The sequence below is a fragment of the Mustela nivalis genome, assembly GCF_964662115.1.
Source record: "Mustela nivalis genome assembly, chromosome: 18".
NCBI classification, from domain to species: Eukaryota; Metazoa; Chordata; class Mammalia; order Carnivora; family Mustelidae; genus Mustela; species Mustela nivalis.
Genome location: NC_139037.1, coordinates 44,945,344 through 44,968,344, shown reverse-complemented (window position 1 = coordinate 44,968,344; position 23,001 = coordinate 44,945,344). Strand labels below are relative to the sequence as shown.

At 54.6% G+C, this 23,001-nt stretch overlaps 3 protein-coding genes and 1 long non-coding RNA gene across 13 annotated transcripts in view; 2 read left to right on the top strand and 2 right to left on the bottom strand.

The window, feature by feature from the left end:
- The window catches only part of SUPT5H (SPT5 homolog, DSIF elongation factor subunit), a 33,607-nt gene extending 28,378 nt beyond the window's left edge, over positions 1-5,229 (bottom strand). Inside the window, exons 1-3 of the mRNA XM_082709206.1 lie at positions 5,187-5,229; positions 3,235-3,393; positions 3,072-3,116 (exon numbers count right to left, since the gene is read on the bottom strand). The gene's annotated coding sequence lies outside the window, so the exon portion shown is untranslated. The remainder of the gene's footprint in view (positions 1-3,071; positions 3,117-3,234; positions 3,394-5,186) is intronic.
- On the top strand, positions 37-1,517 carry LOC309852506. 2 transcript variants are annotated; one of them, XR_014305223.1, is made up of 3 exons: positions 45-173; positions 295-380; positions 903-1,517. It is a non-coding gene; the product is annotated as an uncharacterized lncRNA (long non-coding RNA). The 2 variants fall into 2 exon arrangements; XR_014305222.1 differs by lacking the exon at positions 295-380 and having other exon boundaries at positions 37-173.
- Positions 4,791-8,589, top strand: RPS16 (ribosomal protein S16). Its single transcript, XM_082709250.1, has 5 exons — positions 4,791-5,416; positions 5,552-5,653; positions 7,987-8,083; positions 8,199-8,246; positions 8,388-8,589. Exons 1-5 carry the CDS (start codon positions 5,369-5,371, stop codon positions 8,531-8,533), a joined length of 441 nt encoding a protein of 146 aa, XP_082565376.1. The 5' UTR covers positions 4,791-5,368; the 3' UTR covers positions 8,534-8,589.
- A 2,457-nt stretch (positions 8,590-11,046) lies between these two features.
- PLEKHG2 (pleckstrin homology and RhoGEF domain containing G2) lies at positions 11,047-22,275 on the bottom strand. Of its 9 annotated transcripts, none has more exons than XM_082709205.1 (18): positions 21,425-22,275; positions 20,684-20,768; positions 19,518-19,786; positions 19,340-19,440; positions 18,287-18,353; positions 18,092-18,138; positions 17,682-17,832; positions 17,236-17,373; positions 16,827-17,027; positions 16,466-16,558; positions 16,289-16,375; positions 15,894-15,927; positions 15,706-15,807; positions 15,537-15,584; positions 15,419-15,457; positions 14,947-15,245; positions 13,909-14,836; positions 11,047-13,829 (listed from the first exon to the last, which is right to left on the bottom strand). In XM_082709205.1, exons 2-18 carry the CDS (start codon positions 20,748-20,750, stop codon positions 12,217-12,219), a joined length of 4,284 nt encoding a protein of 1,427 aa, XP_082565331.1. In that variant the 5' UTR covers positions 20,751-20,768; positions 21,425-22,275; the 3' UTR covers positions 11,047-12,216. The 9 variants fall into 9 exon arrangements, with proteins under 9 accessions (XP_082565331.1, XP_082565328.1, XP_082565327.1 ...); XM_082709202.1 differs by having other exon boundaries at positions 20,642-20,768; positions 21,425-22,273; XM_082709201.1 differs by having other exon boundaries at positions 20,642-20,771; positions 21,425-22,233.
- Positions 22,276-23,001: the final 726 nt, after the last annotated feature.

Below are 23,001 nucleotides of genomic sequence, written 5' to 3'. Positions count from 1 at the left end.
AGGGGTAGAGTTACTCCCCTTCTCCGAACCGGCTCTTCCAGCTACAGGAGTTCGTGCTTGAATTTACTAATGAGGTGTGTCAAGCCGTGAGGAGTCAGGGAATGACCAAATAATAATGAGTTAGCAAAGACATCAGACTTTATCTCCTAGGCCCTCTAAAACATTCCTAGGAGGTAAGTATCCCCATTTTGCTGACAAGGAATCTGAAGCTCAGAAAAAATTAACTGCTCAGTGGCCGACTAAGGCTCCTCCCCAAGTTTGGGTAATCCTGAAAACCCTTGTTTTCCTTTACAGATCCCCAAGTTTAAGTCCATGTGAATTTACATATTAGTAATTATTTGTCTGACGGTGGCAAAGAGGACCGGGCATGAGAGAGAGAGGTAGGAAAAATTAATCTAATGAAGGGAGAAACAGATCAGAAACCTTTAAAAACACACTGCTGGGCGCCTGGGTGGCTCAGTGGGTTAAGCTGCTGCCTTCGGCTCAGGTCATGATCTCAGGGTGCTGGGATCGAATCCCGCATCGGGCTCTCTGCTCAGCAGGGAGCCCGCTTCCTTCTCTCTCTCTCTGCCTGCCTCTCAATGTACTTGTAATTTCTCTCTGTCAAGTAAATAAATAAAATCTTAAAAAAAAAAATAAAAACACACTGCTAAAATTTCTTGCATAAGCATTGAGACACCTGGATTCAATTTACAGAAATTTAATATGCACCTAGTTACAGGGTAGTATAGTGTGGTTGGCCCACCAGCTGGCTCACAGGACAGCTACTAGGGAATGAGTATACCACACGTGCGTGCCTATAGGAGCACACACTCCCTGATCCAACAATCCCAGACTGAAACCAACGCGGGGGTGGGGAGGAAAGCCTGGTTGCTCTATAACAATATTTCCCCTTCTTAAAGGAAGCTTGGTTCCCTTAAACAGCAGCTCTTCAAAACAGGATTCCACGTACAAAATGCCTTTTGATGTTGCTGCAGGAATGAGAGGGAACAGTAATTTCCCCGCCACAGGAAGTTTGGTGTGTCCGTGGTTCCCAACGCTCAACCCCAGCAGTACAGAAGATGATGCAAGAAAAGAGTGATGCACTGTAGCTGCAAAGTGGAAACAAGGTAGCAGGAAAGTGGAAACAACCCAATAGCCATCATAAAGACAGTGGATAAAACAAATTGGGGTGCATCTATACAATGGGATAGTAATAAGCTGTTGATAAGCACATGAATGAATCTCAGAAACATCATGCTGAGTGAAAGAAGCCAAACACTAGCATGGATATATGTACCTACTACAATTCCCTTCATATGAAACTCTAGAGAAAGCAAAACTGATCTCTACACTCAGCAGATTAGTGGGTGTCTACTACTGGAGGTGAAGACTGACGGGAAGGGGCATGAGGGACGCTCCGGGGTGATGGAAATGTGGCTATGTGTATACCTTTGTCAGAACTCATTGAAATGTACACTTAAAATGTATGCTATCTATCTGTAAATTACACCTCAATGAAGTTGATTTTAAATCTATGGTGTTCAGAATCTGCCAGAGACCAATTATCAAAATCTCTGGGATGGGGCCTAACCATCAGTATTACTTCAAAGCTCTCCAGGTGGTAATTATTTGCAGTCAGGGACTTGAGGTACAAGACTCCCCTTGTCCTCTAGGGGTGGGATTAGGTTAGAAGACACCTGTGCCATGCTTTGTCCCTTCCTCATAGAGGACAGAGGAGGGAGTATCTGAGAGGGAGAACAGGACCAGATGGGGGCCCCCACACCCTAGGAGGCCAGAGATTTCAGGCTTCAGATCTTATCTTCCTCCTTCTCTCCTCTTCCCCTTGGCTCCTTGGACTGCACATGAAGTCCTCTGGCCTAGAAGGAGAAGGCTTAGGACTGGAAGCTGGGGCTAGAGACCACGTCCTCTCCCCCTCTCTCCAACAAGCCTCTCCAGCAGCAGTACCAGGCAGTCTGTGTCCTCCCAGACTCATGCTGAGGGCCGGTGCCGAGCACATGCCCCCTGTAATAACTCCAAGAGCTTGGCCAGAAAGAGAGGGACAGGTCTCTGGGGATGTCCTTCGCAGGGTGGACAAGGGCCCTGGCCAGTCACCCACAGCCGGGACCCCAGTGCATCCAGCAGACGCTGTAGCCGGAACACGGCAATCCCCAGGGATGGGCCCTCTTCGAACTGGATCACAGACAGCTCCAGCCGGAAGCACCCTAGAGTCTCAGCAGGACACACCTGTGGGGACAGAGTGACTTGGTGTCTCTGAGCAAGGGTCTGATCCCAAATCCCCAGTTCTGAACTATGACCTGGATAATCAACCCGCCTCGTCTCTTTGGCCCTCAGGTTTCTCATTTGTAAAAGAGAACTCTGAAGAATTCCTAACTTCAGGGTTGATGCCCGCCTCTACCTAGGAAATGACACTTCTTTCTTAAAACACTTGGAAGTGCTGATTTTGTTAGAACAAGATACATTACCGCTCTATACCAGAAATTGACGAGCACATCCAGGGTGTGAATACTGCTCTTGTGGACGCGTGACCCTTGTGCAGTGTGTATTCTGCACATCCCTATATGGTGTCCCTAATAAATAAGCTAACATACTTAGAACATTTAGACCAGTACCTGGCAGAAGCATCACTATCTAAATGTAGCTGTCATCCTCACCACCATCACCATTGTTTGTTGCTATGTGCCAGTCACTGTTCTAGTAGGTGCTTAGGATAGCATGGGCACCTGGGTGGCTGTCAGGCATCCAACTCTCGGTTTTGGCTCAGAGTCATGGGATAGAGCCCTGAGTCAGGGCTCCCCACTCAGCGGGCAATCTGCTTGCGATACTCTCCCCACTGCTCAAGGGCATGCATGCATTCTCTCTCTCCCTTTCAAATAAATAAATCTTAAAAAAAAAAAAAAAGGTTTTGGAGATAACAGTGAACAAAATGTATCTGTGAAGGCTGAGAGGTGGGTCAGAGCAGCTGGATAGCCAGAACCATACCCCTGCCTCCTGCACCCAACATGTGTTTTGAGCCTAGTGGATTCTCCCTGAACTTCCAAGGTCCAGTAAGAAGCTAATGAAATACTCACCGAGAGGTCATCTGGTGTGTAGAGAGTGCCATCATTTTTGTTTCCCTATAATTTGGGGTAGGGAGAAGAATCAGATCTTGGAGGGGGGAGCCTGACCCTTCCTCGAGCATGCCCCCTACCCCCTCCCTGCCTGTCTCCAGTCTTTCCCCTCCGTCCTCCTCACCAGCATCTTCATGATGGCAACAAGGAAGTAGAAAGGCTCCCGAGGACAGAGGGGTGATCCTAGGCCTCCCAAGGGTCGTACCAGCAGGAGGATGGTCCAGAGTGACCACATGGGCACCCTGCCCACCGCCCAGGCTTTCTCTGGTCCCAGCCCAGCATCCTGGAAGCAAGAATTACAGAGAGCTAGTTAGAAGACTAAAGTCCCGGACCTCTTCCTGCCCAGCTCCACTCAACCCAGATACTCAGGGAATGTTCTCCAATAGCCCCGCAGGAAGATGGTCATCCTACAGCAGGGTGGGTCCAGGTCAGAGGGTTCCCTGACACCTCTTCCCCAACCCCCACAGGAAGATATGAGACTCAGCAAAGGTGGGAGTTATCAGCCCAGAGAGACTAGAGGATTTGGGGAAGTCCCATCCCAACCCCCTCCCCAACAGGTCCATAAGGCAGTACCGAGTGTATGAGTGCTTGAATCCTGCCGCCTGTCTTCTCATTGGAAAACAACCCTGCTAGGCTCTATCTGTGTTTGCAGGTGCATATTTGGGGGTCTTTGCTCTCCTTTCTACTTCTAATTCTGTATCAAGTATTTCATATTTCAAATATCTTGGAATCTCCATGCTTCCATGTACCTGTCCGTCTTCTTTCTCTGAGGGCTGGCCTCTCTGCCTCCGAATCGCCGCCACTTGTGTTTTCTGGGTCATTCTGTGATTGACCCTGTGTCTATCTTCTTTCTCCTCTTCTCCATTGGCCCCTTCTTTGTCTTTTTCCTTCATGTGTGCCTGTCTCTCTTGTGCTGTGTATCTGTCTGTATGCCCTCCCCCCAAGTCAGCCTCTGGGGGCCCCCTCCCTTCACTTCTCCCCTCTCTTACCCTTTTGGAGCTAGACTCTGGGCTGGAGGATCCTCCCTCCCGCCACAGACCCGCCCAGCAACCTCCACCCCATCGCCACCTTCCAGGCACAAGGTGAGTCACCATGGTCCTTTGAACTTTGGACCTCTGACTCAGGGCTGCCAGAGAAGCTGAAGAAACTGTGGGCTCTCTGCAGGTCTGAGAGAGAAACCTTTTGGCTGGGACCCTAAGGAGTATCCTGAGTTTGGGGGAGCAAAGGGGCAACTCAATCCTGAGGTTCCTCAGATGGGATTGGGGGGGATACTGGGGATAGAGAACTCTGTGGGGGAGAAGCCTAGAGAGTAGGATGATTTGCAGGGGGAGGGGATGAAGAGATGATTTGAAAGACCCTGGAGAAAGAGGGATTCTAGGGTGGGAACCCTCAAGGGGGGCATTCTGGAGGGTGGGATTCTAAGGAGTGGAAAATCAAGGGGAAGCCAGCTGCTGGCAAGAGGAGGCTCTGAAAAGAAAAGAATTCTTAGGAAATGTAGATTTTGAAGGAGGGGGCTCTGAAAGCGAGAGAGATTTTGTGAAAAGGGGATTCTAACGGGGCTGTTCTGGGAAAGGTGGATTGTGGGCAGAAGTAGATTCTGGGGCTCTTGAATGGAGAAAGATTCAGGGAAAGAGGAAGTCTGGGTGAGGGCTCTGAAGAGTGGGATTCTGGGAGAAGACTAAAAGGAATGAAATTCTGGTGAAAGGTGGATTCTGAGGGGCGCTAAAAGGAAAGATTCTGGGAGATGATTCTCGGAGGAGTTGGTTCGGAATCCGGAATTTGTAAATCCTGACTTCCTGCTGTGGGTTCTGACGGAGAAGGATTTGGGGAGAAGGGTGTCCACAGGGCAGGATGGAGTTCATAGAGTATGGTCAGTGCTCGGGGTAAAAAGAGCCTCTTTAGACGAGGGTAAGAATCGATTTTAGGGCGGAGGGAGATTATCAAAGAGCTGAAATGCAAAAGAACCAGCGATGGCCAGCGAGGACAGAGAATGTGAAGAACAGCCCGCCCTCGCCCTTCGTCCGCGATTGCACCCCGCACACGTCAGGTCCCGCCTCCTCCGGTCCTGGGACCCACCTTGTCGCAACTATTCCGAAGTCCAACCCCCTGGCCGCAATCTGAGCCGTAAAGCGCTCTCCCGTCGCGACACTGCACTCAGAGCGCCTGCGCAGACCCTGAAAAGCGGCCAGGGAGGCCCCGCATTTTCCTTTTCCGGTTGCAGCGCCTCGCGGTGAGGAGTTCTGGCCTACGTTCCAGCCATGCCGTCCAAGGGTCCTCTGCAGTCCGTGCAGGTCTTCGGACGCAAGGTAGGCCGGGTGCCTGATAAGAGGGGCGGAGGGAGGCCGGGGTTGGCTGGGGCCTTCGGGCAGGTTCTGAGGTCGACATAGAAGCGGGGGACCGAGGCTCACGTGGCTCCGCTCTTTCTCTCTCGCTTTCCGCAGAAGACAGCCACAGCCGTGGCTCACTGCAAACGGGGCAACGGCCTCATCAAGGTGAATGGGCGGCCCCTGGAGATGATCGAACCCCGCACGCTACAATACAAGGTGCTGGCATTGAGGGTGGGCGTTCGGGTTGAGTGGAGGGCTTTAGAGAGAGAGATGTTTAAATAAATGGGTTCTTGGCAATCCTTGGTCTTGGAAGCTGAGGGAATCTGGTATCAACAATGGGATGTTTAGAAGCTGAGTTGGGGACAGAAAAAGGGTCATTTGGGGGGCGCCTGGGTGGCTCAGTCATTAAGTGTCTGCCTTCAGCTTAGGTCATGATCCCAGGCTCTGAGATCGAGCCCCGCATTGGGCTGTCTGCTCGGCGGGAAGCCTGCTTCTCCCTCTCCCACTCCCCCTGCTTGTGTTCCCTCTCTCGCTATGTTTCTCTCTGTCAAATCTTTAAAAAGGAAAAAGGGCATTTGGAGATGGAGTTGGATTTTCAGGGGGTTCAGATATTGTGATTAAAGTGGACAGAGTGAAAACTTGGAGATTAAAAGGGTGACTTCAAAAATGGGACATTTGGGGGTGCCTGGGTGGCTCAGTGGGTTAAGCCTCTGTCTTTGGCTCAGGACATGATCTCGGGGTCCTGGGATGGAGCCCTGTGTCCCGGCTCTCTGCTCAGCAGGGAGCCTGCTAACGCCTCTCTTTCTGCCTGACTCTGCCTACTTTTGATCTCTGTCAAATAAATAAATAAAATCTTAAAAAAAAAAAAACTGGGACATTTGGAAGCCCACTCATTTGGGGACTGCAAGGTAAGGGGAGTTTGTGCGGCCTGGTTTTTTATAGTATAGTAAATTAATGGCAGATGTGTGTCGTGTTTACGATCTAACCTCTCTTTTTCCCTGTTAGAGCATATATTCTCTGAAGACAGAAATCAATTGCTTTCTTAAGACATTTTGTTAAAAAGTAGGGTTTGGTTGTTGTAGGTGCTTAATAGTTAAATACTGGAAGAACAGGAAGAGAATTTGGGTTTGTTCTTTGCTGTGAAAGGGGTTCCTCCCCTTTCTGTTTTGGCCTTAGTTTTTTCAGCTCAGAATGGAAAGAGCAGAATCTGGTTTTTTGCCTTTTTTAACCTGTAGTGTTACTTGAGTCAAGTAACATATTCTCTCAGGTTCATTTATAAAAGGGATAATTTCTATCAAAGGACTGTTGTGAGGATAGAGTAGTTTGTCAGTATAAGCTTCTTGGTGTATGTGAGAACTTACTTGTTTTTTTCAGAGTGTTGCTTTTACTTTATTAGTTCCAATTATTTTTTAATTTTACTGATGTTGAAATGCAACGTTAGTTTCTGGTGTGCAAGGTAGTAATAAAAGTCCGTATCGGGGCGCCTGGGTGGCTCAGTGGGTTTAGCCGCTGCTTTCGGCTCGGGTCATGATCTTGGGGTCCTGGGATAGAGTCCCGCGTTGGGCTCTTTGCTCAGCGGGGAGCCTGCTTCCCTTCCTCTCTCTCTGCCTGCCTATCCTGCCTGCTTGTGATCTCTCTCTCTCTCTGTCAAATAAATAAAATTAAAAAAAATCCATATCATTTCTAACTCTGAGAAATAACATTTGTGTTGTAGGTTTAGTTAGAATTTAATATGACGGTGTCTGAGATCCCTTTGTATTATGGTGTGCTCTTACCAACTGCTGGTTATACAAAGCTTTGGTTTGTGTGGCCTGTGTTGAGTGCTGGGGACACAGCAGTGATAAGGTAGCCCCAGGCCCTGCCCTCACAGAGGCCCTAGTCCAGTGGAGGCAGCAGACTGGACTCAGTACTAGACCCTGCTCCAGCATAGTCTGGGTTGAGATTGGGGAACCCAGAGAGGGGTTCTGCCTGGATAGAAGGATTGGGACAGGCTTGGGGAAGATGAAGGTGGGGATCTGTGAGCTGAGACCTAAAGCAGGTAAAACAAAAACATCAGGCACCTACAAAAGATCTAGAGCTGGAAGGGGAGAGCATGGCATAGGTTGTTGTAGTACTGTTGTAATTTGGAAATGGGATGCTCAGAGGGCTGGGCAGAGTGCTCAAGGGGGGAAATCCAGAAAAAGCACTGGACGGGGTTTTTCATGGTTTCTGAAAGCCTTGGTGGCTGGAGAGGTTGGCCTTGTTGAACTAAAGTGCCAGCACTCTTAAGAACAAGTGCTAGAGATGGGGTTTCTAAGGTCCCAGAGGGACACAGATGGGAGGGCCCAGCTTAGGTTGCCTTCAGCAGTCTCTCCTCAGGCTTCAAATCTTCCCTGCTCCCCTGCCTATGCAGAGGGGTCTGCAGTGTCAGCCTCCTCCTCGTCCACAAGTGCTCTTACATCAGCCATGGTAGAAGTTACTTGGAGAGAGAGGAGTCAGGTGCTCAGTGAGGTAGCACTCAGCTGTCCCGGTTGTCATCTAAAATCCTGTCGTGTCCCTTGCTCCTCTAGCTGCTGGAACCTGTTCTGCTTCTAGGCAAGGAGCGATTTGCTGGGGTGGACATCCGAGTCCGAGTGAAGGGTGGTGGTCACGTGGCCCAGATTTATGGTGAGTTCCAGGAACTGTGGGCATGGTGGTGGGGAGGTGGCTCTGAGAGCAAGGCCCTATTCTTGGGCCTTCACAAAGCTGACAACACTCTCTCATGCATGTATTTCCCTCACAGCAATCCGCCAATCCATCTCCAAAGCCCTGGTGGCCTATTACCAGAAATGTGAGTGAGCATGGCTCCTTCAGGATGGGTGGGTGGGTGGCAAGTGGGGGACCAGCCCCTCCCCCAGCCCAGTCTTTAGCCCCAGAGACTTGGAGGGCATTTCCATGGCTCTCTCAGTTCTCACTCTCTTTTCATTTCCAGACGTGGATGAGGCTTCCAAGAAGGAGATCAAAGACATCCTCATCCAGTATGACCGGACCCTGTTGGTAGCTGATCCCCGGCGCTGCGAATCCAAAAAGTTTGGTGGTCCTGGTGCCCGTGCTCGCTACCAGAAGTCCTATCGATAAGCCTGTCGTGAGGATGAGGGTTCATCTTTATAATAAACAATTGTTACGGGACTTAAGGTTTCAAAGACTGCTTTGGTGGTTTTTGGTGGGTCTTGGACTGTGAGAAATGCAAAAATGCCCCAGCCTGGATTGTAAACTTACCCAGAAGACAGCACTCTAGGGTCAGTGTGAATGGGTGGGAGAGGCAGGTGGGCCCTCCCTGCACCTCCAGTAGAGTCCGGTCTGGGGAGTTCTGGGCTATTGATTGTGTGGGGTGTCCTTGTGAGTTTGTCCTTTTTCAGTCCATTTGCCACTGTCGAAATGGCATGTCAAGGAGGAGCAGTAGAAAGTGTTAAGATCAGTGAATTAGAATACGGAGACCTGGGTGCATTCTGAAGTCAACCACTAAGGGCCATGTTGGATTAGAAAGCAGTTTACCCTAATGCCAACCTGTAGGGAGACAGGCTTCGGATGGGGGAGCGGATTTCCCCGACTGGTTTCATGTTTCAGGATGGCAGTACTACTGGGGAAAGGTTCCCAGTTAAACTCATTGTGGTGATTGTCTTTACAGGGCTCAGAACGTGTCTGAGACCTTAGCTTTAGTACCCACCATGTAGTAAGAGCCAACACTTAGTGGGCTCTCGGATGCTATTCCTGGGCTACACAGGACATTTCCATCGTCAAAGTTCTGTAGGACAGTACTGGTGTATGTATAGGGAAGTGAATGTTGCTTGTGAATTCAGTTACTTTGTGCCCCCCCACCCCCCGTCTTTGCAGGAAGCCAGTGACTGTTATTGAGGGGAACGTGCATCTCTACCCACATTATCCCTTGAGCCAGCCTAACTACCTCAGCCATCTGTCCCCAGGCTAGGGCCCACACTCCTCTCCCTGCTGCCAGGGTACCAGCAAGAACACTGGACATGGACAGAGGAAGGAAAACCTTACAAACTTTTTTTTTTTTGGTAAAAGGTGGAACTTGAAATTTACTGTCTAGTTGCTCTTTTTGTCTCTGCCCAGTCAGTAGAGTAGGCCTGTGTGGCTGCCGTGGCTGGGCTGCAGACAAGAGAACATGTTCATTGTGAGGCCAGTTCTGTAGGACGGCACAGATCAACAGGGAGCGTACACGGATAGTGCTGCGTACAGGTGGACAGTGGGGTTGATTAGCTGGGCTGGCACCAACTAGGTTCCCAGCTAAGCATTGTTCCTGTGAGGTTGGTGGCAGGCAGAAGTCGAGATGTTAGCTAAGAAAGGTAGCCTAGTGGCCAAGAAAACTAGCTCACCAGGCTCTTCATGGGAGATGTGGTTAATGGGTTAATGGTTTGGCTGGCATTAACTTAAAATGTCCCAAAGAGGGCAGCAGGGCACTACCCTCCCACTTTTGAGCGTGATGGAACTGTGGCTCTAAGGACAGCTAGGCTGACCTATCAGCGGGCAGATTAGTGGACCAACAAGGAGTGTATCCCAAGGTGCTGTCAGCAAGGACTGTGAAGGGGAAAGCTAGGAGCCTGGCAGGTGTCAGGAGTCCTGGAATTCAGGGGTGGGGAACAGGAGGGGCCAAAGCAAGCCTGGTGTCCATGGTTTTCTTCCAGGGTTCAGAGACCCCCTTCTGAGGCTCCTGGCTCCCTGCCAGAGGCACAGCTGGGATGCATCTTGCCTCTGGAAAGGCGGAGGGGGTTCGCCTCTCCTTCCCCTCTTGAGGCTTTGGAGTAGACTGCCCCTTTCTCTCCCAGCCGCCTCCTCAAATACCGGGAATTCCGGCGCCACTGGGAGCCCAGGCCAGGCTGGGAACTTTCCTTCAGCTGGGAATGTGCAGCTGGAGGTGGAGGAGGGGAGGGCAGCTCAGCCCTAGCCCTGCTGTATAGCCCAGTAACTGTCTGGTAAGGGACTAGAAGTCAGCAGCTGACATTTACTGAGCCGGGTATTGTTTCTGCTGCCTTATGCAGCTAAGGATCACTTAGGGCCCTTCAGGCACTAGGCTGTAAGCCTTATTCCAGAGGGAAGGGGTTCCTTTTATCCATTCCGGCACAAGATAGACACTTAACAGTATGGACTCGAGCTAGACTGTGTGGATCTGAGTTCCAGCTCTGCTTCTGCCTAGCTATGTGATGGAGCAGACCCCCTTACTCTCTATTCTGTTTCCTTATCTCTTGAGGATCAGAAACCATCCTCATGTGTCTTTTAGGGACACAGGATTCAAATTGAATGAGTTCACATAAAGCGACTAATGCCATTGCTGTGCAGTTAGTACTCAATAAACCGCCACTTTTTTTTTCTTTCCATTCACTGTTCAAACTTCAGATTCCTAGGATGGAACTAGATCCTGGACCCTGGGGGGATCTCTCTGGTAGTCAAGCAGTGCCCCGGGAAGTGAGGCCATGCTCACTGAATTTACCATGATCTTACAATTCTCGGCTGGCCCAGCTGAGAAAACCAGACTCAGAGGATGTACACCAACTAGAAACATCAGGATTTTAACTCAGCTTTGACACTGGTACCTCAGGGAATTCCAGGGAAAATGAAATAAAACAAGGTGCTAAGTACAAGAGGTTTAGCATTCAATGAATGAAGCTAGTATTACCAAAGAAACTGCTTAAGTTATGCTGCTTGCCCAGCATAACACTGCTGGGAGGGGGCAGAATGATTCTAACATAAAAGCCTTTGTCTCCGACCTGAATTTCTCTTAGGGGTGGGGGTACTTGAGAGGTCCCAAACTAAAGTGAGGGAGTAAAAAGATCCAATGTGTGTAGGTGGGCACAAGAATTAGAACATTCATGTGTTGGGGAGTGAGAAAATCAGATGTGGAACGGACTTTGCAGAATCCCAAACCCAGTTCACTCTGGTGTTAGTATAGTAGAATCTCTGAAATTTTGTAGTACCGAGACTCAGAAGAATCTGATTAAAGAGGGATGGATGAAGAGCGATCGGAAGGGATGGATGGATGATAGGGGACATAACGTGATGGCACTGATGGATTAGATGGTTGAATGCGATGTGGGGATGGGTAAAAGGGGAAATATGGAGGAACAGAGGGATGAATGGAGAGGGCCGGTTGGACAAAATGGACAGGTGGGATAATGGAGGAAAGGGTATGAGAAAGGGGGTAGGGGGATGGATGAATAGGGCAGAGTTGATTAAATCATGGCATATGGATTGGAAGATGGGACATGGAGTAGGGGAGATGGGACAGCCAGCCGATGGATATACATAGAGATGGCTGAACAGATGAGATACTAGCAGACACAAACTGGGTAAACTTCTAAGTTGACCTGGAACCAAGCTGCTTAACTGGGTTTTCCTGGATGGCATCAAGCAGTTCATAAACTATCTAAACGCAAACACCAAACTAATGGGTGGTTGTCAGTAATTTCTCCAACAAGTTTGAGATGCCTCCTGTTTTCAGAACCACTGATTCATGCTGTGTCAGACCTTCGCATTCATTGTCTTGCCATCCGCCCACTACCTCCAGAATGGGAAAATATACATAACTTCATAATATTAACAAAATATTAATGACATCCCCTTCCCCATCCCTGCTGAGTTAGTCAAGGTAAGTAAAAAGGACCATTCGCCAAAGCAGCTCCCAGGAGTTGGAAAGCTGCAGCAATTTCTAGACCTGTGCTCAGTGTCTGGACTTCTGGTGAAGTTCTGAGGGTCTGTGGCATCCAGCTGAAGTCCTTGCTTTTCAAGAGGCCTGATATCTGGGCTCACATGTGGAAAGGGGCATCAGGAGCTCCCTGGGCCCTGCGAAGGCCCACAGATTCCTGGGCAGGGGCCAAGAGAGCAGGGTGGTTCAACCTGACCTGGGCCTTGGCTGGCCGGAGCCGCCCACCACCCCCAACGTGGATGTTGACCGTGGTGGCATAGCTGAGCCTCCGGGCTGGGGGCGGTGGGGGCTGGGGCTGGGGTGGTGGTGAAGGGGCCCGCGATGCTGGGGCAGAGGAGGACCAGGGACCCCGGGAGGCCAAGGGGGCTTCTCCCCCAGACCCTTGCCGCCGAGCCAGGCTCTGGCTGATGTATGAGGCTGCCAGGTACCTTGAGAGGGCAGCTGCGTTGGGGCCCAGGAGCTGCCGGGTCGGAAGAGGGGGACTATGGGGTGGGGTCAACTCTGAAGACTCTGACCTGGTGACAGGAGAGGCCAAGTAGTGTCCTGGTTTGGACAGAACCATGGTGGTCTGAGCCGGGGTGGAAAACAGGCCCTGAGAGTCCCGAGAGCCTCTCTGCTCAGGCAGGAGTGTCGGGGCTGGACCACGGACGTCGGAGAGGCTCCTCTGCTCCAACGGTGAACGTTTTTGGATCTGAAGGTCTGTGAAGCTTTGTTCCTGAAGCAAAGGTGTAGCAGATGGACCCTGGGTGTCTGGGAGGCCTCCCTGCTTGGGCAGTGGTGGGCGGGCCTGGACTTGGGTGTCTGGGAGGCCTGGTCGCTGGGGCAGAGGTGCAGCAGCTGGAACATTCGAATTCTGGGGCAAAGACAGTGCGGTGCTGGCTGGGAGCTGATGGTCGAGGCAGCATTCGTGTGCAGGCAAGGACGAGGTGCCCAGAAACTGAATGTCTGAGGGGTCTTGGGGCAAAGAAGGCGCAGCGCTGGCTGGGATCTCATGGCTCGGGGGGCCTTCCCAGGCAGCTAGAGGTGAAGCACCCAGAACTGGAACGTCCGGGAGGTCATGTTGTGAGGGCAGTGCAGCGTTGCCTGGGATCGGACGGTCCAGGCTGCTTCCATGTGTAAGCGAGATGTCGACAGCTTGGTTGCCAACACCAGCTAGAAATGGAACATCCCTGGGACCTCCTTGTCTGGTTAACGGGGTATTGCTCGGGCTCTGGCTATGTAGAGGACCTTCTTGCTTGGGCACAGTGGCGGTAGCTAAAACTGTGACGTCAGGACAGCATCTCTGCCCAGGCAGGGCTGGGCTGGTTGGAACTTGGGTGTCCATATGGCCTCTATGCTGAGGCAGAGGAGTGGTAGCTGGATGCTGGACTTCCAGGTGGCCTCCTGGGTCCGGCAGAGCTGTAGCCAGCACCTGCACATCTGGGTGGTCTTCCTGCGGGGGCAAGGCTGTGGTGGATGCAGCCATGCTCTGTATGTTCTGAGGGTCTCCTTGCTCAGGCAGACGCCTAGCAGCTGGTACCTGGATGCCCAGATGGTCTTCCTCAGGCAAACTGGAAACAGAGAGACCCCGGCCACCCGGACAGCCTCCCTGCTTAGACAAAGGTGTGGCAGCTTGAACCCGGGTGGCAGGACCCAGAGGGACAGACTCCTGGGCACAGGTCAGAGGGAAGGCCAGCTCACACACCAGCACGTGTCCAAAGGCAGGCAGAGGCCCTGTGTGCACAGAAAGAACGGAGTCAGGACTGAGGTCTCCATGGGGGCCATCTCTGGCAACCACACACCTGGACCTCACCTGGCTCAGCATGCTCTTGGGGCACGCGGGGGGACAACTGGGGCTGGGCCAGAGCACGAGGCCGGCGACGGGGGGCGTTGGCCGATGCCCGGGTCTCAGCCCGCTGCATCTGCTGGATCCGCTCGCTGTAGAGCCGGGCTAACTCTCGCACCCGGGAAGCTGCCCTCTCCGAACTAGGGGCTCCTGCCTTCCCGCTCCCGCTGCCTCCGCCCAGATCCGAATCTTCCAGGATCAGCAGTGGCTCTGGGAAACCTGGCCGGGCCAGCTGCCCCTGCTCCAGGGCCCGCCAGGCGCTGCGGATTTCTGAACAAGAGCGGAATTCCAGCTCATCTGGGAATCCCTGATCTTGGGGGACATCCTGGGGCTGGAAGTCTGGGAACGGTTCCCCTTCTTCAGGCTCCTCCTGCCCTGCCCTGCCACCTGAGGAGGGTTCCCCCAGTTTTGCTGAGCTGCCTCCGGGGAACAGTTCTCTCCTGGTGGCTACAGCCTCATCGGGCCCTTGCAGAGGTCCCTGGAGCCATGAGTCACAGGGAAGGGCGGGAGTGCTGGCGAGACTAGGAATGTCCGGGACATTAGGTATGGCTGGAAGGCGGGGCATTTCAAAAACACTGGAAATGTCAGAGAGGCTAGGAAGGTGGGGAATCTTGGGAATTTCAGACAGGCCGGGAATTTCAGGGAGGCCGGGTGCGTCTGGACTTTTGCTAAGGCCGGAAACGTCGGTAGTTTCAGCCGCGCTGGAACTTTCGAGCCCTTCCAGGACGTGGAGCGGGGAAGGCCCCCGTTCATCCATCTCTAGCTCCTCCTCCTCCTCCTCTTCTGAAGAGTCTCGGCCGGGCAGGGCTCGGAATGTGAGGGTTTCACTGTCGCCTGGCACCTGGGAATCTCCAGAGAACTTGGGAATGTCGTGGGGGGATGGCGGCAGTGGGCACTGGGGAAGAGGCCAAAGATGTCAGGGCAGGCTGGGCCCCCTGGCCCCCTGGGGCTATTCCCCTCCCAGCTGAGAGCCCCAAGGACACCACGATGTGATGCCCAGCTCACCCCTGGATCCCGGAGGCCTCTTTGGTTCAACAGTTCCAGAATCTCTTCAGTGATGGAGGTCCCAGAGGGCTCCAGCGTGGGGGGTCCAGTGTCCTCCAGGTCCTCAGGGGGTCCGGAAGTTGGAACTGGTGGCTGAGGCTCTAAGGGGGGGTAGAGCTCCCCCTCACTGCCAGTATGCTGTGAGCAAGGAGAGAGGATGGAAGGCTGGAGTGAAGGGCCCCATCCCTTTCTCCCAGGCCCAGGAGTACGGGTCCACAGACCCTGTCCTAGGGTGTTTCTTACCTTGAGTCTAGGCTTAGCTGGGGATGGAGAGATGATAAAGAGAAAAGAATGAGATGCGGGAACAAGGTCATTCCTTACAGCTGATGAGCTGCCTGTCACCCTGCACCCATGCCCATGGGACATCCCCTGGAAAAAGACAGACAGACAGACAGATGGGGCTGGACCCAGCTGGGCTGGGGCAGTCACTTACCGTTTGGTGGAAACATAACGTACGGCTCCTTCACTGGCTCTGGGGAGAGAACACAGTGATGTCAAGGACCCAGCTCTTATCGCATTCTCTAGTCAACTTTTAGGTGGAGGACACTCACCAGACTGTCTACGGCCACGGCGGGTAGCAGAGGGTCCTGGAGATGGAGCTGGGGGACAGGGAGATTAGAAGCCCATGAGGGGCCCAGCTCCAGGCTCCCGAAGAAGAAGGGTGGGGGTACAGTTCCTGGGGGAGAAGCCGGGGTGGGGAGCTCAGGACTCCATCTTTACCTGTGTTCCTTCGTCCAGGGGTGAAACTTCTAGCATCTCGAGGTCGTGGAGACCCAAGTGGGGGTGTCAGGGGCTCTGGAATAGGCTTACTTTTAGGAGCACCTATGGGGAGAAATTGGAACCTGATAATTGACTTTTCCTCGGGAGTCATGCCTCTACTCCCACATAATCCCAAGGTCCCAACTCACAGTGCAGGCTGTTTTCAAGGAGAACTTGTTTGGCCTGAAAGAGACAACGGTGGGAGTTGCGTGGCAGAGCGCCTGTCTCTGAGCGCCCCGGTCACAGTCCTGTTCATGGGTGCTGTACGCATGAGGCACCTCACATGACTTGTGACTGTCAGTAATCCCCCCAACTCCGTGGGGTTAGTGCTGATTCCGCCAGGTGAGGAAACAGGCATCAGAGAGGTTGCCCAAAGTCACACAGCAGAGACATGGTGGAGCTGGGCTTTAAACCCAGGCAGCCTAACTCTGCAATTTATGGGTCATGGTCTAAGAGAGTCCCCTGCCCTCAGGGTTTTGCAGAGCTATGGTGGGGGGAGGTCCTCCAGCTCGCTCAAGGCCTGTGGACATAGCAGGAGCTGTACCTTGGCAGGGATGGAGGCAGGGTGGTTCTCAAAAAAGAGACGCTGGAGACAGTGAATCCACAGCCTCTTCTCTTCTTGGTTCTTGGCCTGGGGGTGGGACAGGGCGGAGTTGGGAGCCGGGTGTAAGGTCTAGAGGCAGAGGGGAGCCCTGACCACCCAGCACCACCTTGAACCCACCTGGAGAAGGTGCCTGTGTTTGGGAATGGTCAGATCAGACACCTTGAACCCTAGAGGGTCTCGAGGACTCTCGCTCACACTCAGGTTGCAGCACTAGATGGGGGGAGGGGTGGACAGAAAGGGGCAGCAAGCTTAAATCCAGGCCCCCCAGATCCCCAGGCCCTCACCGGCATCCTGCTGGCCTTGCCCCTTATTAAACCTCACCCCTATCCTCGGACTCAAGAAAATGTGGCTCTTTTAACCTGGGTGGTTCCTCCTTTGCAGACCCTGCCACTAGCCCTCCCTGTAGGTACCCAGCTATAGATATAGGTGATAAACCTTGCTGGGGACATTCTGGCCTCACCCCCAACCCTGAACTCACGAAGATATGGCCTTTGTAGGTGTACTCCGGGCCCCGGCGCTTGGCCACGAGCAGCATCCGTGAGAATAGAAAAAGCAGCCGCTCGCCCCCTCGAAGTCGGGGGCCACCCCCTCCGCCACCTCGGAATGCGCCCTCCAGCACCAGCTCCCCGAAAGCGCTGAGCTCCGGGCCAGTCCAGCCGCCCAGCCGCCGTTGCACTTCCTGCTGGGACCCCATCAGGTGCAAAAGGCACCGAAGTGCACAAGCACCGAGACAGGAAGTGCACACATAACGAGACGGGGGCGTCAGCCACAGGGCTGTGCTGTCCCAGCCAGCGCTCAGAGGCCGATCACCTCCACCAGAGGCCCTCCTGCCCGCTGCCCCCATCCAGCAGCCCCGACACCCCCCGCCTCCATCTTCCGGGGCTCACCTGGAGGCGCGCCGCATGCTCCTGCTTCCGTTTCATGTCATTGATATACCAGGCAACCGCGGTCATGGACACGATGGCCTCTTCCACCATTTCGCGGCCCCCAGCGCCTGGGCCCTCTGCCCAGTGCTTGCCTAGCTCCTGCGAGGCAGTCCCCAGGCACCCAGGGAGGGGACAGAGATGAGAGAGAATGATAACAACAAAGAGGGAGAGAAACAGAAAAGTAGGGGCAGAGGTGGCGACCCAGTGAAGGACAGAGAGACACAGGCAGAGTCAGAAAGTGGGATCAGCTGGCGCCAGTCCCCACCAGCCACAAGCCCCTGCCCCAACTGCTGTCCCAGCTTCTAGGAACTTGTCCTGGGTCCACCCTCCAGATGTCTCACCAGGGGGTCGCGGGACAGGACCTTGCCCTTGCCCTCCCCGGGCAGCCCCCTGGGGCCACAGCCCACCTGCAGCAACAGATGGTACTTGAGGATCCGCTGAACAGGTTTCAGCAGGAAGCTCTGCAGAGGCAGTGAGTGGCGGAGCTGGGCCTGGCGCTCCTGCAACCACAGGGCTGCAGGTGGGGACAGCGACAGCTCCCGGAGCAGGGCTAGGGAGCTGGGGGTACAGCATAGGTCAGGGTTGGGGGGTGGCTGGTGGCCCCGGGTTGGGGGTGCTGGGAGGGGATGGGGAGTGGTCAGGGTTGCAGGGGCTGGCAGCAGGGGCTGGGGGCGGTCAAGGGCAGCTTAGGGAGAGGTCAGTTACTGTCCTGGTCTGGTAGGGGTTGGAGCTGGATGGGTTGAGGTGAGGGAAACCGGCTGACACAGCAACTCAGGGGGCAAGGCCTGGGGCCCGGCAGGAGCTCCTCACCCCTCACCTCGGGTAGTTCATGCAGTACAGCGTGTAGATGTCAAAATCCTCACTCTGCAGGTGACACAAGAGTCAGGGAGACCCAAGGTCCCAAATCCCGAGGGCCTCCCTCCTGCCTAGCCCAGGCCTGCTCCCTCTGCCCCCCTGCCTCCCGCCCCGCCCCAGGCCTCATCCCAGACTGAGCGCCCTCACCCTGACTCACCCTCTGCACAAAACACTCAGCAATGCCCCCCGCGCTGCTGCTGCCCTCCAGGTCCTCCAGGAGCTCACTGTGAGGGAGAGAGGGTGGTGAGGGGCTGCCCCATCCGTGAACCCCCCTGTGGGAGGACTCCAAGAGGCTGGGGCCTTGGTGGGGGCCAGGGTCTCTCAAGGGGTCACCACACCCAAAGGAAGTCTTCTTGCTGTGACACAGCAAGCTGCTCAGACTTTGTCCATGGACAGCATCCTATTCCTCCGCTTCAAACACTGTCACAGGGGTGCCTGGGTGGCTCAGTGGGTTAAGCCGCTGCCTTCGGCTCAGGTCATGATCTCAGGGTCCTGGGATCGAGTCCCGCATCGGGCTCTCTGCTCAGCAGGAAGCCTGCTTCCCTTCCTCTCTCTCTGCCTGCCTCTCTGCCTACTTGTGATCTCTCTCTGTCAAATAAATAAATAAAATCTTAAAAAAAAAAAAAAGAAACACTGTCACAGCTGCCATGGACCTGGGGTGGGAGTGGAGATTTTGTGATATGACCCAGGGAGAGGGGTGTCATGACCCTCAGGGCTGCGATGAGCTTAAGATCCTGTTGCGGTTCTTGGCATGCCTTCTCAGATCTCCTGCAATCATCCGCAGATCTCATGAAGACACTCAGAGGGGTCAGGATCCTTGGACCCCAGCATCCTCCTTCCTGGGTCCCGGCCAACCATCTGGTCTATCTGGGGCTGAGGGGGTTCCCAGGCCGAGACGGTCGCACGAATGCTCACATTGGCATGATCTTCGGGCCCCACGTGAGCCCTGGATTCATCGTGATCCCACATCTGACACAGCACTGAGACACATCTCAGGATTTAGGCCTCCTCGGGGTCCTCAAGCTCCCATCTACCTCACCCTCCATCACTCTGGTTCCTTGCTTCCCATCATGATCCCTGCCCCAAGTCACCACACCCAGGTACCAGCCTGGACAAGGCATTATGGGGCTCCAAGGTCTGGGTTAGGATACAGCCCACCATCCCTGACCCTACCCACTGGTACCCGTGCCCAATCCCTCCCACCTCTGACCTGCTGAACTCGTAGATGTCCTCGATGTTGGCAAATAGCATGCCCACCTGCTCCGCACTCAGCCCTAGGACCCCACCATCCATCAGAGGGGCCAGGTAGTCCTGCGGGGATGACTGGGGTTATAGGTGCGGAGGGCTGGCCTGGGTTCCTATTGTGCTCAGGTGCCGGCTGGCCTCACCTCCACGATGCTACGAAGGTCCCGGACGTAGGCCCGCTCTGTCTCCACGATCTCTCGAACCACTCGCTCCAGCCTCGAGGGTTTGGCCAAACCCGGGGTTCCCACGGGTGACAGATGCAGGCGGATGGGGGGCCCTGGAAGGGGCTCTGGCCTGGACGCTGAGCAGACTGGGGTGGGCCCTGGAGCCGGGTCCCCCTCAGAGCCTACCGTGCTCAGGGATGTGGAGCTCCCAGAACCTCGGGGGGAGGCCATGGCAGGGGTTGCAGGACCTGCTGGGAGTGTGGAGCAGGAGATCAGGGGGTGTCCCCACCTGAGTGAGTGCTCTCAGCTCTACACTCATCCACACCACATCACTATCTTTCCCCAGGACTCCAGTCTCCTCTCCCCATTGCGCTGCCCCAGTCCTGGCCAGTCCTCTCCCATCAGGGTCTCCTCTGGGCTTCGGCTTCCACTCTTCTAGTCCACCTCCATGTGTCAGCCTGGGAGATCTTTATTAATCTGCCCATTTGACCCTGTCACTTCAAGTGCTCGAGTCCTTCACGTCCTCGGGATAAAGTCCAAACTCTCAGATCCACAGGGCCCTATGCAACGTGGCCATTCGAGACCTTTCCATTCTGCTCTCTTTCCATAACCATACCACTTCTCACACTCCAGACTCCAGTCCTATTTGCCTTTCAGTTACTCAAAAAAAACCAGCCTCTCTTGCCTCTGCACACACTGTCCCCTCAGCATGGAATACTCTTCCTTGCTTTTTCCAACTCATTCCCCCTCATCTCTCAATTCTGTTTAGATGTCTCCTCTTCCTTGAAGCCTGTCCCCTCCTCCATGAAGCCATCCCAGGCTGGGCTCCCACAGTGAGGGGATGGGGCTTTTCCACCACTCCCCACAACCCTGTCTCAGCCCTGACCATTCTACCACAGGTTTTCCCCTCTGGACTGTCAGCATCTGGGGATGGTTCCATCTGCCCTAGGCGACCTGGAGCTCTGTGTAGGCAGGGCTGGGATTGTATTGATCACTTGTGTTGCCAGCACTGCGCAGCACTGAGGCCAGCCATAGAGGTCCTCACAGTGCCTGGCCTAAAGGAACCAATGCCCAGCAGACCCCACCCTCTCTTGCACGCTCACCTGTCTGGCTCTCACACACAGCTGCGCAGTCACACACTTCACCTGTGGGGCCACGGCCAAGGCTAGGGCTGGGTTTGGACAGGTTCGGTCCACGGGCTCCCTCGGGCATGGCTGAGTGGCTCAGCGCCTGCTGCAGAGAGATCCCCTTCTTGGTTATCAAGACCCCATCAGCCTCCCCACACTGGCCACACTCACAGATTAGGCCAGAGAATTGGGAACCCGGTCTAAACCCAGGAGGGACCCCCTAAGAGTAACTAAGGAGGCAGACAGAAGCACGGTGACAGAAACAGGGGCACAAGCGGCGATAACACAGAGAAAAAGATGGAAAGGTTGAGACAAAGAAGACTGAAGCTGGGAGTCTGGTCTGTCTGGGGCTGGAGGCTCAGGGATCCTGGGAACATTTGGCTGGAGCCGAGGGCGAGGGGCAGGGCTGGGAAAAGCCGTGGGCGGGAGGCCGCGGGGTCCCAGGGGAGGGCGGAGGAGGCTGGGGGACCGGATGCCAGGGTCCTGCAGACGGCTCCCTCCCCCGCCCAGGGCTGCGAGTTGGGGCGCTGGCCATGAGCCCTCAACACACCTCCCCTCAACCTCCCAGCCAGTCCCTCCGCGATCCGCTTACTGCCCCCACCACCGCGCCGGGTCCCCAGCGCCTCCCCACACCCCTCCAGACCCAAACTCCCGCTGGCGCCTCCGCTCGCCCCCCGCCGGCACGCCCCCTCATTGTTCAGCGGCTGCGGCGCCGCCCCCTCCCCCAGCCCGTCGGGGCCCCTCGCCTCCCTCCCTCACCTCCCAGGGAGTCTCCAGCCCAGAACCGAGGTTGCTCGATTCTTATTCGACCCTAGTACGGTCCTCGGGGAGCCGCAAGGCCGGACTCCTGGGTCTCTGCAAGTCAGGGGCGTGAACTTCGGGTTCTCAGGCTCCGGGAACCACAATCCGGGGTCTCTCGGAAAGGGATGTAGCAGTCCGAATTTCTTGGTCCTCTAAATGAGGGATGCTGGGAGTCCCGACACTTAGCTCTCAGATGGGGCGCTGGAGACCCAAATTCCTGAGTCTTCCAGATAGGGCCGTGGGGCGACCGGATTCCTGAGTTCCCCTAACTCTTGGAGCAGATATTAAACCATCTCCAGGCGGGAGCGCAGGGGAGTCCCAAATTCCTGGGTCCCCTTGAAGTGGTGGGCGTTTCAGCCCCAAACAAACTGGCTGGGGCGCTAGGAGTCCGTATGCCAAGTTCGGATATCTGGACTCGAATATCTGGGAACCCTTGGAGATAATCACCGGTCTGGGATCCCAACTTCTTTAACCAGGGCGCAGGAAGCTCGGCCTCCAGGATCGCGCAGAGTGATGTCCCGGACTCCCGGCTCCTCCAGGAGGGGGCGCTGGGCACCTGGATATTTGGGTTCCTTTAGCCTGCGCTTTGGGGTCTCTCAGGGCGCGGTACAGACTCGCTACTCCGGAGTCCACGACTTTGGACCCCTCAAGGCTCTGGGATGAGTACCGCTGGGCTTTGGCGGCGGCGGTGCGACATCTGAGGCGGGAGAGTCCAGTCCCAGCTGTGAGGCGGGGGGCGGTCGCCGGGACCTTCCCCTCCCCCCACCAGCCACCCGGGCTCATATCCTGTTCCCGCCCGCGGGGGGGAGGGGCTGCCTTCCGGCCAGGCAGCCTTTAAAGGGTTAAGCCCCACCCTTGTATCTGAATATTCATGAGAAGGCGAGTCCCGGGCAGGCTACGCCTCCACATTCCTAACGTCTCTGAGACTTTTCCCTTTTACAGCAAGGGCCTTCGGGGCGTGAGAATCCGGAACTGGAAGCGCACTCTCTCCCATTGGTCAACCAAAAGACTCTTATTTGCATATGCAGCAAAAGGCGGAGTTGTCCAGCTAGGTCACGTGGTCAAGAACAACTGAAGGACTTCACGACGCGTTGTGCGGCCGGGGCTCCAGTGGCGCAATCGGTTAGCGCGCGGTACTTATACGACAGTGCGAGCGGAGCGATGCCGAGGTTGTGAGTTCGATCCTCACCTGGAGCATCTTTTTCCTCTTAACCTCTTTTTACGAATTTATACATCTTATAAATCAACCAAAACATCTACATCCCCACTTAGAGGAATGAACGTTTCGATATTTGGAGTTTTCGGGTTGGAACTCCTGGAACTCTACCTCCCGGGAAAGTGTTGTGTCGCGGGGAGGTGCCGTTTTCATCCCGGCCGCCAGAGGGTAGTATCGCCTCTTAAACGCTTGAGCTTTTACTTGGGTTGCAAATCTCAGTTTAAGACTTCTTAGATGTGTCGGGTCCTCCGCAAACTGTATGGCACTGCCTCCTTTTCCATATTCCTGTGTTGGACTTTTTACCAGCCATAATTGCCAT